The following is a 14,019-nucleotide window of genomic DNA, read 5'->3' on the forward strand; positions in this document are numbered from 1 at the left end:
ACCTCTGTCTGTATATATGTAACACTTTGTTAAATGGCTCATAATGAAATACAGCACAGATCACTTGGCAGAGGTTTCAAGCACACATGAATTTATAAAATACACCCTTGTCACCAAAATACAGGATCCTATTGTAATTACCATATGCATCCTGCAATATGATGTACTTTTCCTGTAAGATTGCGACAAACACACATTCCTATAATTTTATTGTGTAGTGTGCAACTGTCTTAACTCTGTGTTCTCATGAAACTCTAAATATGCATAGAGTCCTATGTCATTACATTTAGGAAGCTGTGTTTACTCTGGATCTGTTCAATTCTTAATGTCTGTGAGGCATATGCCACACATACAGCTGACTATAAGCACATCATTAAATTGAGCCTTTGAAATTAGAGACTTGGAGTAACAGGTTAGTGATCACATCATGCCTGAATTTATTTATTTATTGGTCAAAGAAGTAAAGTTTGTGTGGCAATCCATTTGCTAAAAAGGACAAATTGATATCGATATCTTCTTGATGCATTGTTGTTTTACACTGCTACTGCTGTCATATTCTATTATATCTTGACATACTTTGTGTTCTCTTATTGTTCTCTTGTTTTTACTCTGCTTCTTACTTCCATTGTAATAAAATGCCACACTATGGGTCAGCTGCTTGAGCTTTATTTAGAGCTTGGCCTAAACTATACAGATGCTGTCACTACTTCCTGAGTGCAGTTGTGTAATTTGTTAAATGAACCTTGCAATTACAGGGGTTTTCTCACAGAAAACCAGAATTTCTGACCAGTTAACTTTCCTCTTGGTGACTGCACAGTTGATGAACTGAAACTAATGTCAACCTGAAGGGCAGGAAAACAGTATGGGAGGGAGATGGGGAAATTTTTGGTGGAAAAAATTTTCTAGCAGTAATATAAATGATGTGTTTTTATGGTTGGTACTGTGAAGAACCAGTAGCATGGTTATTTCACTGTTAAGTGTTCTTAACTCTTGCTCGTGACTGTTCCTTAAAAGAAATTTCTTGTCAGGTGAACGCTTTGGATGGATATAACCGCACAGCGTTGCACTATGCAGCAGAGAAAGATGAGAGCTGCGTGGAGCTGCTGTTGGAGTATGGAGCACAGCCAAATGCCCTGGACGGCAACAAGGACACTCCATTGCATTGGGCTGCCTTTAAAGATAACCCTGAGTGTGTGAGGGCCCTGCTGGAGAGCGGAGCCTGTCCTAATACCAGGGACTACAACAATGACACACCGTTGAGCTGGGCAGCAATGAAGGGTAACCTCGAAAGTGTCAAAGTGTTACTGGACTATGGCGCTCAGGTTCACGTTACCAACCTGAAGGGCCAGACCCCGATCTCCCGACTGGTTGCTCTGTTGGCCCGAGGCCTGGGCACTGAACAGGAGGAAGAGTGCTTGGAGTTGCTTTGCCGGGCTGCAGGGCGGTTTGAGATCCGACGGGCTGACGGCACCCTTCCCCGAGAGTTGAGTAAGGATCCCCAGCTGCTTGCACGACTGAAAAACATGGTGGCTCATGCTCCCACACTCCGCTCCTTAGCCCGTTGTGCTGTTCGGCAGAGTCTCGGTGGGCAGTTTCTTCCCACCGCAGTGAAAGAGCTTCCTTTACCAGAGACAGTCAAAGACTATCTACTGCTGAGGGACTAAGGTGACTAGATAATATAGGGAATGGAGGGGGTGGGGCTTAAGACATCTGCTGATTGAGACAGATCACTACAGTGCATTTACAGGGAATAAAGTCCCCTTAGAGGAGGCGGTTTGGTAGCGCTCCATGTGTCAAATGATCCTGGAAACAAAGGCAGAAAAGAGGTAGAAATGTTTGTTTGTTTTTTTAACTGAAAAACAGCACAACATCACAGTGAGCAACAATTTTATGTCTGTCATTTTCCTAAAACAACGTTATGCACTTTTGATGACTTGGCATTTTTCTGCAACCTTTTGTTTTGTTTTATTTTGTAAATACACACTACGCAAACACACAATTTTAGTATTGCTGTGATTCACCACAGGAGTTAGAAGACAAGACCAGCCTGAGCTCTGCTGTATGTTGGACGTATTAGTATTTATTTGACATCACTTCAGAGAAAGACTTAAGTAATTACATTTTAAAGTTTGAATGTAGTGATAGAACATAGATTGGTGTGGGTTTTTTGCAGCGCATGTTAAGTCTTGATCGTTTGGTGATTACGTTAGTATTGGCAGGATTAAATTAAAGACGATGAAGCCCTAAACTGCTTGACCTGGGGAAACACTTCCACCTTTGATTGTGGAATTGGGATAAAGGATTAAAAAATCAACTAAAGACTTGGATCATGCTATTTGTCTGTCCTTCAAGTCAATTTATTTGTACATTGCCAAATCAGAAAATAAGTTGCCCCAACGCACTTCACAAGAGTAAGGTCTAACCCAGGGGTCACCAACCCTGTTCCTGGAGGGCACCTGTCCTGCATGTTTTCTAACTCTCCCTGATCCACTTCCAGGCAATTAGGCTAACTGTCAGGTGTGCTCAGTCAATCAACAGCTAAGACACCACTTAAAAAAAAACAGATGTGACTTGAGTAGGTTGACGTGGAAAACACCAGCCCTGTTCCTGGAGAGCCCCTGCCCTGTATGTTTTCCACGTCACCCTATTCAAGTCATGCCTGTTTTTTTTTTTTTGTTAAGTGGTGTCTTCCAGCTGTTGACTGTCTGAGCACAGCTGATCGAGTTAATTGCCTGGGAGTGGATCAGGTAGAGTTACAAAACATGCAGGACAGGTGACCTCCAGGAACAGGGTTGACCCCTGCTCTAACCTTACCCACCCCATGAACAAGCACACTAGCAACAGTGGTAAGGGAAAAACTCCCTCAGGTATTTTTTTGATTATAGGGAGACTCAATGAGGTGACCATTGGCTTTGGTCATGCAAACATTAACAAATAAGATGAGGCATAACAAGGAAATATCAAACATGCAGAGTTTAGTTGTCACAATAACCTAATGGCCCAAAAAGCACCCAAATGACAAAGAGCAGAGTCTCAGCCAATGGAATGCACACATTTTACCAATGTACCAGTACTCCTGCCACGCTAGGAACATTCTCAGAAAGTTTGCTTTAGACTACCAATGGTCTCTAGTGGACAAAACACTTCTTGTGTCATCTCAGTTCACCCAGCTGTAAATGCAGGAAGTAATCCACAACAGACTGGTGTCACATCCAGGGGGAGTTGTAGGCGCTCATCTCCTTCATGCCTGGGATAACCACCGGCCCCAATGAGCCACATGGCTTATGCAGGACTTACTTGGGCACCACTGCAGTTGAAGTGAGCACCTACTTTATGAATAACCAATCATTTCTTCACAAATTCCCAGATACAGAGTCAATCTCTCCCTCCTGTATTATTTTTTTTTTTTTTTTTTTTTTGTGATCCCATGTGGAGTTGACTACCAAACAGAAACCACATACTAAAACCTTACTTTGCTTTTTGACAGATGACCATCACCAGGCTCGCAATGAAGGATTCATCTGAAAAAAAATTAAATGCAGATTAAAAACTGTTACCTTGCCTGCTGTAAATGTTTAGTATTTATTGGGCTTTCATTTCATGAAAGTTGCATTTGCCAAGCAGATTTTTTTAATAAGTATAGATTTGCAAAAGTTAGGGTTTTCAAGGGTGCTGATTATTGCTGCGCTTTTCCAGCAAAAACACAATTATTTTAAGCTACATGTTAAGTGTTACACCATGTAATGGCATGATTACTAAGGGGCTTAGTTTTTTGTTCTTCAAATATTTACTCTATAAGCTTGCAAAATGTAATTGTTCCACTATCTGTCTAAAATCTGACCATTTGTGTGCTTGATTTTGTTTATTCTGCATATGTATGAAAATATCCTTTGTCTTGTGAACACCTACAAAGTGGCTTTTTGTTTGTTTAATGAAAGTAAATGACTTTGTATCCTATTCATTCTTTCCATTATACAGGGTGGGCCAATAAAATGTTACCACTTTTTGATCGTACACAAGTTTTTGAAATGAGAACTTATTCGAAAATTTTATTTATAGACTTGTAACAGAAGCATCAAATTAACATTTGATACCAGAGGTTTCCCACTTTCTCTTGTTTTCTTCACAGTTTAATAATTGATGACATGTTCAATCCACGCTCCTCTTCTTTGGATTACAGCTGCAACATGCACATTGAAGTTTGTCATGACACTGCCACACATCTCAAGGGGGATTCTCTGAATTTCTTTTTCATCCCTCTTGAGATGTGTGGCAGTGTCATCACAAACTTCAATGTGCATGTTGCAGCTGTAATCCAAAGAAGAGGAGCGTGGATTGAACATGTCATCAATTATTGAACTGTGCGGAAAACAAGAGACAAAGTGGGAAACCTTTGGTATCAAATGTTAATTTGATGCCGCTGTTACAAGTCTGTAAATAAAATTTTCGAATAAGTTCTCATTTCAGAAACTTGTGTACAATCAAAAAGTGGTAACATTTTATTGGCCCACCCTGTACTTCAGTTGATCGTGCATATTTTGCTCTGATATTTTGTATAATCTAACCAGCCACATGTTTTTTCTCTAACACCTGTAAAGGATTCATTTTATCTGCATTTTACTTTCGTTGTTGGGATGTCATGTTAAACTTGCATAAAGTCTCTTAATTCTCCTACTCTGCATGTAGAAACTGCATGCCTAAAAGCAAATTGTAGGTTTGAAAGGGTTCATCTTCAACTTCTGTGACATATGTCACAGAAATCACCGTCTGGATTCCAACTTTCTGTGAGACGTGCCCACTGATCCAGTCTGCACTTTGTGACATGTCTGTCTGTACCAGATCTGTTGGGGGGATGTGCAGACTGCTTTTTGGATTGGTAGTAACTACTAAGTTGTCTTAATAGGTCTAAACAAAACACTCCCACTGTAAAACGCATAAACATTAAACATGGGGTTGTTCCGATTGGCAATCAACGGCTTCGCGCATGTAATTGTGTGCATGCATAGAGTGGATCTGACTGAAGGGATGGATCTGGTACTCGCAATGCCCCCCTGGTCTGCTGCAGAGGAGACATGATAAGCAGCAGCAGCTTGCTTGTACCAAAGAGATCACATTTGAAGAGCAGATCTTGAATGAGGGTGACAGCGGAATTAAAGTTTAAATTATTTTTGACACTGCAGTTGAATTATACAACAGCAGTTAAAGTCATATGGAGAAGAAAAATATAATTATTTTCAAAAGGCAATAAAAAAAAATCAAGCTAATGTTGAAAGGTCCAGGCTGGGAGCATGTGCTGGTGTCGCTCATCACCGCATCCACACCACAGAACCTTGGGTCCTGGAGATTAGCCACCCAGACAGACAACCAGTCCATCTCCATCTCTGGAAAGTGGCCACCTTTCAGCTGCAGCCAGATGAAGTGTGGGAGTCCCCTTGACCTCAAAATTAAAAACATACCTATTCAACATATTCAGTTCTTAAATGATACAGTGGAGGTCGCTCTTGTTTGTCAACACAAAGGTTCATATATCCAGAATATATGTTTGCATGTGATGTATATTGATAATGATTTGCATTTTGGAATAATATAGGTCTTTTTATCATATGTTTGTCTTATCTTTACACACCATACATTAAAGGACATAAGAGTCAAAGTTCAATGTTTCATACACTTTGATGCTCCACTTGAAAACCAACTGGAGATGCTGCACTTTGAGTAAAATTTTACAAATAAAATCAGTTGCTTACCAAGTATTTGGCAATAACTGTCGGCTGAGGTGATAGTCAAGTGGTTAAAGTGGTGGGCTTGTGACCAGAAGCTCCTCAGTTGAAATCCCAGTTAGATCAGCAAATCACTCAGGTCCTTAATCCCCAAGTTGCTTCCCGTGTGTAGTGGGCACCTTGCATGGCAGCATCCTGACATTGGCAAGTGAATGAGAGACATCACTGTAAAGTGCTTTGATCATCAAATCGATATATAAATACAATTTGTCAGTAACAAGCCTTCCTAAGCAACTATGTAGGACCTGACTGTGTTTATGTCATGTTATAGTCACTGTGCATGTTTAAAAAAATGTGATCATGGCCTTAAATAGGAGGCTCACTAGTCCTCGCCTGTATCTATCAGAACCCAAAATTCCACAGCTGAACATTGTCATATTTATAGACTTGGATACAAAAATTTTGCAAATCCACTCACTCCACTGGACTGATGACTCCATTAATCCTATGCTCGCTGTGCTAACTGCACAGAATATTGTCATCGATTATTAGCACTTGGTCCCTACATGGAAATCATAATGACCAAACAACAACTAAGTATCAGAATTCTATTTTCAAATTATTTTCATTTATACAGCGCCAAATCACAACAGAATTGCCTCAAGGCACTTCACACAGGTAAGGTCTAAACTTACTAACCCCCAGAGCAACAGTGGTAAGGAAAAACTCCCTCTGAGAAAGAAACCTCAAGCAGACCAGATTCAAAGGGGTGACCCTCTGCTTGGGCCATGCTACAAACATAAATTACAGAACAATTCACGGGCGACTATACAAGAAATGCTGTTGTTGCACAGGACAGGAGGGTCGCCAACACAAATACAACTCCCATCTCTGGATGGAGCTGCACCTTAAACAGAGAAAAACAGAATCAGGCATCAGAAAGACAAGAAATACTGTATAATTTGCCAGCATTAATCAACAAGAAAAACAGAAGAAATACTAAGGTGATCGCCGGCCACTAGCCCTAAGCTTCACTGAAAGACCCAGAATTTAGGTGAAGTTGAGGCCGCAGCACGCTCTGTTTCCTAATAAAATGAACTAAAAGAGTAAAAAGCGTAAAACAACTGTACCGGTATGCTAGCCATATGAAAGGGAAAATAAGTGTGTCTTAAGTCTGGACTTGAAAGTCTCCACAAAATCTGACTGTTTGACTGACGCAGGGAAGTCATTCCACAGAACAGGGGCACGATAAGAGAAAACTCTGTGACCTGCAGACTTCTTATTCACACTAGGGACACAAAGTAGTTCCGCACCCTGAGAACGCAAAGCCGGGCTGGTACGTAAGGTTTAATTAGGTCAGCTAGGTAGGGAGGTGCCAGTCCGTGAACAATTTTATAGACTAGTAGCAGAACCTTAAAATCTGATCTCACTGGGACAGGAAGCCAGTGAAGGGATGCCAAAATGGGTGTAATGTGGTCAAACTTTCTGCTTCATGTCAAAAGTCTGACTGCAGCATTTTGAACCAATTGGAGACCCCTAATCCTAGACTGCGGTAAACCAGAAAATAGAACATTGCAGTAGTCCAGTCTAGAAGAGATAAACGCATGGATCAGGGTCTCAGCATCAACCATAGACAGGATGGGACGAATCTTCGCTATATTTCGCAGGTGGAAGAAAGCAGTCCTCGTAATATTTCTAATGTGGAGGCCAAAGGACAATGTAGGATCAACGTAATTCTCACGACAGACATGCATTACATTAACATCATCATACTATAATTTCAGAAACATTTATGTGGTTATTTAACCTTGATTTAATCAGGTTAGTCCCATTGAGACCTAGACCTCTTTTGCAAGGGAGACCTGGACAATTATAAAGTTTCCAGTTCACCTAAACTGCAGGTCTTTAAATGTGGGAGGAGGAAACCCACGCAAACACGAGAGAACATGCAAACTCCACACGGAAAGGCCACAGGTGGGAGTTGAACCCATGACCTTCTTGCTGTGAGGTGAGGCAACAGTACTAACCACTAATCCACCATGCTCCATGTATTTGTACTTCTCTGGGGTGCTTTGGCCTATATCCACCAAAGTTGCTATGTGCATATTGGCTGGTCCCAGAATATCCCTTAAGGGGGTTGTTTTGATGAAGGTCAAGGTCATTGGGGTCAAAGGTTAAAAATGCTGTTTGGTCCCCTATGCCTTCTGGCTCTTTTGCCTCATATTTTACCAACTTCATATGTGGATTACATTCAACTGCACAATTGCCCTTAAAAGGGTTTGTTGTGAGAAAGGTCGCAGTTATGATTTCCCCCTAGTGCATATGTCCACCAAACTTGTCATACAAATATTAGTGTTTTCTGGGATTGCTCAGGTAGCATTAAATTTACAAAAGGTCAATCACTGGGGTAAAGGTATTGTGTCAAAGGACATAATTTAAGTTTCCACTCCAGTTTTCATCAGATTTTACACACATATACGGGTGGGTTCTGAATTGCCCACCAAGGTCAAATTTGCCAAAGTTCAGTCACTGAGGTCAAGGTCCTGTCTGCCTGTCTGTTAGTTGGCTTACTCCTCTTAGGTCTGTTTGGTGTGTTCTACCAAACTTTGTATGTCAGTGAATGTTTGGCCTGAAATTGCGTTAAATTTTATTATTGCCAAGGTCAAGAAATGTGAGGGGTTTTTTTTATTCAGTTTGGACCAAATGTGACACACACTTGGATGGATTCCAGAACTGTCTAGCATTGTCAGCCAGTGGTCAGTCATTTGGGTACCATTACCTAGTGAGTATGAGTTTACCTTTTCAGAAACTTAATATTGATGCTGTATGTGGTTACTACACTTGCTCCCCAACAAGAAGGTCACCAGTTCAATGCCAGCTGTGCTCTGTTCTTATCTGCAGATTCTTATACATCTCATATCGGATAGACATCCGGTGTAAAACCTAAGCCAAATCAAAATGCAGGTCCATGCAGCAAGTACTGTGGTGACTCTGAACAAAATGGGAGAAGCCAAAAGGACTCACCTTATTGACATTAACATTGGGGGGGATTACAAAGAACTAATTCAGTAATTGTGGAAAGCTCAGATTTAACATAATTTATATGCACTGTAACCCCACTTAAGTTATCAGAACTAACAAAAAGTTGATCAGCACCATACCAAAGTAGCATACTTTTTAAAAAACATATATACCTTTAATTTGTTTTTATTTATTTATCCTGTATTTAACCAAGTTAGTCAACTGAGAACCGGTTCTCATTTGCAATGACAACCTGGCCAAGATAATAATGGGAAAAAAATTCTATGTACTTCTATGACTTGTTTGTTTGAAATAAACTGATTGAACCTTTGAACTTGTCCAAGGCCTGTGTCCCAAGAAAGCTCCCTGTAAATTTGAAGACCCTGGCAGTAATAGGAATGGACTTATGGTGAGCACAGACAAATGGACGGATGGACGCAAAGTCTTCGCAATTCCCCTATGGTCATATTTTGGCCTCAGGTAATAATAATATTCTTCGCTTGTTGTTGTGGGACTTGACTGATTAAGCACCGTTCCTCCAAATGCTGCTGCTTTTTGTAGCTGTTAAGCTTGTGGAAAGGAAAAACAGTAATAATAACAATATCCTTCGTGCATTATTTTGTGGGACTGAATGAACACCGTTCCTCCAAATGCTGTCGCTGTCTTTCGCTGTTACCGGCTGCGCATCTGTTCTCCTGCCGTGGCAATGACTTCCTTCACGTCATTCACAGGCCTGAACAATGAGACGTTCCCTCTCCGCTCAACGTGCTCCTGCTGCTCTTCCAGCCCGGTTCTGAATGTCCAGGTATTTGCTTGCTTCGGGCTTTCTGCTGAGGCCACCTTTGAAGCCCAGTTGCCTTAGAAATTCACTAACAAACTCTCTTAGTAGAAGAAAATAAGAGTAACATGATGGTGACGACACATCGTTTGCTAACTCCTCACCGAGGAAATTATCCTGGTACTGGTAGCTCATTTTACAAGTGAAAACTCGCCATTTCTGTTGAAATGTGCCAAGTTCCCGACCACGTGAAAGCGTGTGTGAAACACACACTTTCAGTAACTGGGAAATGCAAGCATTACATATACAAATGTCCTTTTCCCCCCAGACAAATCCAAACATTACTCTTTGGAGAAATGAGTAAAAACTTCATTATAAGTCTTTATCATTGATTGAATCAAATAATGCTTCAAAACTAGCTTCTTTGATTGACAAGTTTGATCTGTAAATGTTTGGTTGCCTTATATTATTTTTAAATAATATACAATAAGCCCTTTATGTTTTTTTTATTTTCATGTATGCAGCTATTTTACGATTTTGTACAGTACCTGCTTGTATTTGATTCATAAATAAATAAATACGCTGGGAAATGGCGTTGCTGTTGCCATGACAATCACGCAACAATGACATCACGCCATCTTCCTCCACGACACAAAAGTTTATTCATAAGTGAAAAAAGTTTATTCATAAGTGTAAATTCAACAGCAGAAAACCTAATTTGTACCGTTCCTTAAAGAGACTTAACAATATGTCAAACTAATTTCTAAATCAAGCAACCAAAAGGCGATAAACTGTCACTATATAATTGTTTGATACCCCTGGACCTTCGTTCCTCTGTTTTCTATGTTTGTATACTTGTTATTTTCAATAAAGTTTCTGGATTAAAAAAAAGTACAAAACACATTTCGGACCTTCCTGCCGTCGATTTAAAGTGAATCTCAGATGTTTATCCTTCAAAAGATTTTCTCAGACACCGAATTGCTTTTGACGATAACAGTTGTTCTTTTTGCGAACGGGAAATTGAGTCAACTGATCACTTATTTTATGATTGTATATACGCAAAAGCTTTGTGGGATGACGTGAATTACTGGCTTTTTCCTAGAATCCCAAACTTAATTGATTTTTCAAAATATGACATCATATTTGGAATTCTAGGAAAAGAAAAGAAATTTGAGTGTTCTAAATGTAATAATTGTGTTGGGTAAATTCTTCATTCACAAGTGTCGTTTCCTGAAGACAAAACCATCCTTCTTCACTTTCACAAGGAACTCTGCCTCTACTTCTCATCTGTGAAATTTATGAACAAAAATCAAGCCATGGAACTGCATTGTATGTTTAACGAATTGAACTTATCAGAAAACCCCTAGTTTAAATTGATTTTATTTGTCTTTTTATTTTACTTTATTATTTATATTTCTTTGTAAAATTTAATTTATTTCTATATGTCCTTTACTTGTATGCTGGTCATCATTCAGTTCTGTAGCCTGTTGTGGCAATATTCAAATTGTTTCTCTATTTGTGAAATGCCATTTATGTTGTATATGTACTTTCTCAATTAAAAAAAAAAAAACATTAAAGTGAAGCTTGAACTAACGTGAATTCTCGCGATGACTCGTCGTCGAGGGGCGTGTCAAATTCCAAGAGAGAGGAGAGAGGTGAGGGGAGCCAGAGAGAGGGGCGCAAGGGTGAGTTTGTAAACACTTTATTACCCTTCAAAATGACCAGACATTTGTAGACAACATTAACTTATGTGAAACTATCGTCATGTGTATCACTTTTCAGTGGTTTTCATCATCAAAACTGCACCTTCGGTAAATTGTCAAATTTGTTGTGGCAGCTCATTCGGACTGTTTTTGCACTGCTGTGTGTCAGACCGCTAACCAACTTAACTGTCTTAACTGTCTAACTTAGCTGTCTTTCTTTATTCTTAACTCATATCGTGAAATGCCTTTAAAACGCACGGTTTCACTGTGGAAATAATCATAACTGTGTTTTTAAGTGTGTCTTGTTACCGCTCAAAGTTGTAGTAGCGCTGTTATTACTCATTTCCAACGTGCGCTCGGCCTTGTTGTAGCCGCTGGTGCTAGCCAGCAGTTTTTCGTGAATGCAAAAAAAAAGAAGAAAAGAAAAAAAAAAAGAAAGAAGTTGATTTCGTGTTTTAGCCAATTAGATTCTTGTCTTTGATGTTACTGACAGGTTCCAACCGCTTTGCGAGCATTAGATAGAGATGACTGACGTGCTTGTAGCCAATAGCCGAGAAGAGTGGGCGGATTTGTTACGGGAAAAGGCGGGGCTAGTTTGCTTAGACAGACGTTAATGGACGCTAAGAAGACAAACTTTTTTATGCTAACCATCGTTGTCTGAAGAAGGAACCGCCGTTAGCCAAACATCGGTTTTTTTTTTGTTTGTTTTTTGACGTTGGTCTTCTTAATCTCAGCAAAAACTACTTGTTTGTATTATTTTGAGTTGTAATATTCTGTAATAGTGATCTGGGTTTGCTTGAAGAGTCTTAACAGCCCTTTAAAGTAAAAATGATATCCATCGAATTGCAATGTGACCTGTTGTGAACGCCTCAGGATTCACATCTCCACACGTCAAGCACCTTCATCACAAATGTAGGTCATGTTTTTGGAATGACTTGTATCTCATTCCATTACATAAAGAAAGCTGCATCCTGATATATCAAACCAATTTTTGACTCATTCTCAGTAATTATATAAATGAAAACAGCAATATATCAGTTTTTAAAATTATATTCAGGCACCATAAATCGCTCTGTGTATTATGTTTTACTATTTGGGAAAGCCCTTTTCAATATGTCCTTTTCAATATTTATGTGTTGTTTTAATAGTGCACTGACAATACTGTAGATTGATGTTTTTTTATGTGGTTTTGTGGGGAGAGGTTGATACTAGAGGTGGGTGATACCGGGAATTTTGGTATTGATCCAATACCAAGTAAATACAGGCCCAGTATCGCCGATATCAATGCTGATACCGATACTTTTTCATATTTAAGCTTCATAGATTCAAAGGATCCAAAAGACCTAGGATAGAATTTCGCCAAACATTGTACGTGACAACAAAATACTTTATTATCACAATCAACATTTTTGTTTAAAAAAATATCACTCAACACAACTTAAAACAAAATCTCCTGAGTTAAAGAGCTGACAAACCACAATACAAGGGTGCACTGCTCCGTGTTGTGTGACACAGTGCAGCGCTGCTCTTACAGATAGAGAGTAGACTTTGATGAATCTGTGTGCGCAACAGTCAGTGCATGTGCGAGAGAAAAAAGCTTGAGTATCGGTCTTTTTACACGAGGATTGTTCAATATCAATACCAGCGTTGGTATCGATATTATCGATATTAGGATTGATCCGCCCACCTCTAGTTGATACAGTGCCTATATTAGAGAGGAAAAAGTTCCAATGCGCTATTTCTGCCGATATATATGTAAAAAATGGCAATCAGACCTTATGACAAAGAAATGTAGTTTAGGTTTGAAATTTTTAAGTTTGACTATGACCTTTATAACAAATAAATAAAATCAACAACCAACCAAAGTATGTCATGCTGCAGTCACACTTCCTTCACTCAGATTGGCATGTCTTAATTTGTCAGCATTTGTATAAAATACGAGGTCTGTTAGAAAACAATCCGACCTTTTTATTTTTTGCAAAAACCATATGGATTTGAATCACGTGTGATTGCATCAGCCAAGCTTGAACCTTCGTGCGCATGCGTGAGTTTTTTCACGCCTTTCGGATGCGTCATTCGCCTGTGAGCAGGCTTTGAGTGAGCACTGGTCCACCCCCCTCGTCGGATTTTCATTGTGAGGAAAATGTCTGAACGGCTGGAGCAGCGCTGCATCAAATTTTTCTAGAAACTGAGAGACAGCCAGGTGGACACCATTCGGAAAATTCAGATGGCTTTCAGGGACGATTTTATGGGCATCACACAGATTAAGGAGTGTTACAGCCGGTTTAAAGACAGCGCACAATGGCGGAGGACGCGCCGCGCTCCGAGCGGCGATCGACAGGCTGAAACGACCACATCATTTCCAAACTGAATGCTGTGTTGATCCGGGACGTCGTCTGACCAGAGAAATGGCAGAAAAGGTGGACATAGCACTTTTCCGGCACATTCCACTGTTAAAGGAGATTTTGTCATGAAAACAGGAGTGGAGAAATTCGCCACGGAGCCGCTAATGGCGCGGAACGAAAGCACCTCCGTGTTGGTCTCACAGGACATGTGACATGCCCAGATCTTCGACAGTTTCTCGGATACTCACTCAACTGAAAAGCCAGCCAAAGCTGTCTGAATCTTCCGAATGGTGGAAGAGCTGGGCATGTCCCGTGAGACTTCCAACACGGAGGTGCTTTTTGTTCTGCGCCATTACGCGGCTCCATCCTGACGCGCGAATTCCGCCGCACGTCTTTCGTTACAAAATCTCCTGTAACAGTGTAATGTGCTGAAAAAGTGCTATGTCCACCTG

At 40.2% G+C, this 14,019-nt stretch overlaps 2 protein-coding genes across 5 annotated transcripts in view; both read left to right on the top strand.

Moving 5' to 3' along the window:
• asb8 (ankyrin repeat and SOCS box containing 8) overlaps positions 1 to 3,961 on the top strand; it is a 34,392-nt gene extending 30,431 nt beyond the window's left edge. The window contains exons 4-5 of one of the 2 annotated variants that reach the window (XM_034172322.1): positions 1,029 to 1,694; positions 1,757 to 3,961. In XM_034172322.1, coding sequence (XP_034028213.1) covers positions 1,029 to 1,664 — 636 coding nt within the window. In that variant the 3' untranslated portion in view covers positions 1,665 to 1,694; positions 1,757 to 3,961. Of the gene's footprint in view, positions 1 to 1,028 lie in introns of both variants that reach the window. The other variant, XM_034172320.1, reaches the window with a different exon arrangement.
• Positions 3,962 to 11,154: 7,193 nt separating this feature from the next.
• Positions 11,155 to 14,019, top strand: part of atf7a (activating transcription factor 7a) — a 71,559-nt gene continuing 68,694 nt past the window's right edge. For 2 of the 3 annotated variants that reach the window (XM_034172317.1, XM_034172319.1), the window contains exon 1: positions 11,155 to 11,204. The gene's annotated coding sequence lies outside the window, so the exon portion shown is untranslated. Of the gene's footprint in view, positions 11,205 to 11,262; positions 12,135 to 14,019 lie in introns of those variants that run through there. The other variant, XM_034172318.1, reaches the window with a different exon arrangement.

This window comes from Thalassophryne amazonica, chromosome 6 (genome assembly GCF_902500255.1).
Source record: "Thalassophryne amazonica chromosome 6, fThaAma1.1, whole genome shotgun sequence".
NCBI classification, from domain to species: Eukaryota; Metazoa; Chordata; class Actinopteri; order Batrachoidiformes; family Batrachoididae; genus Thalassophryne; species Thalassophryne amazonica.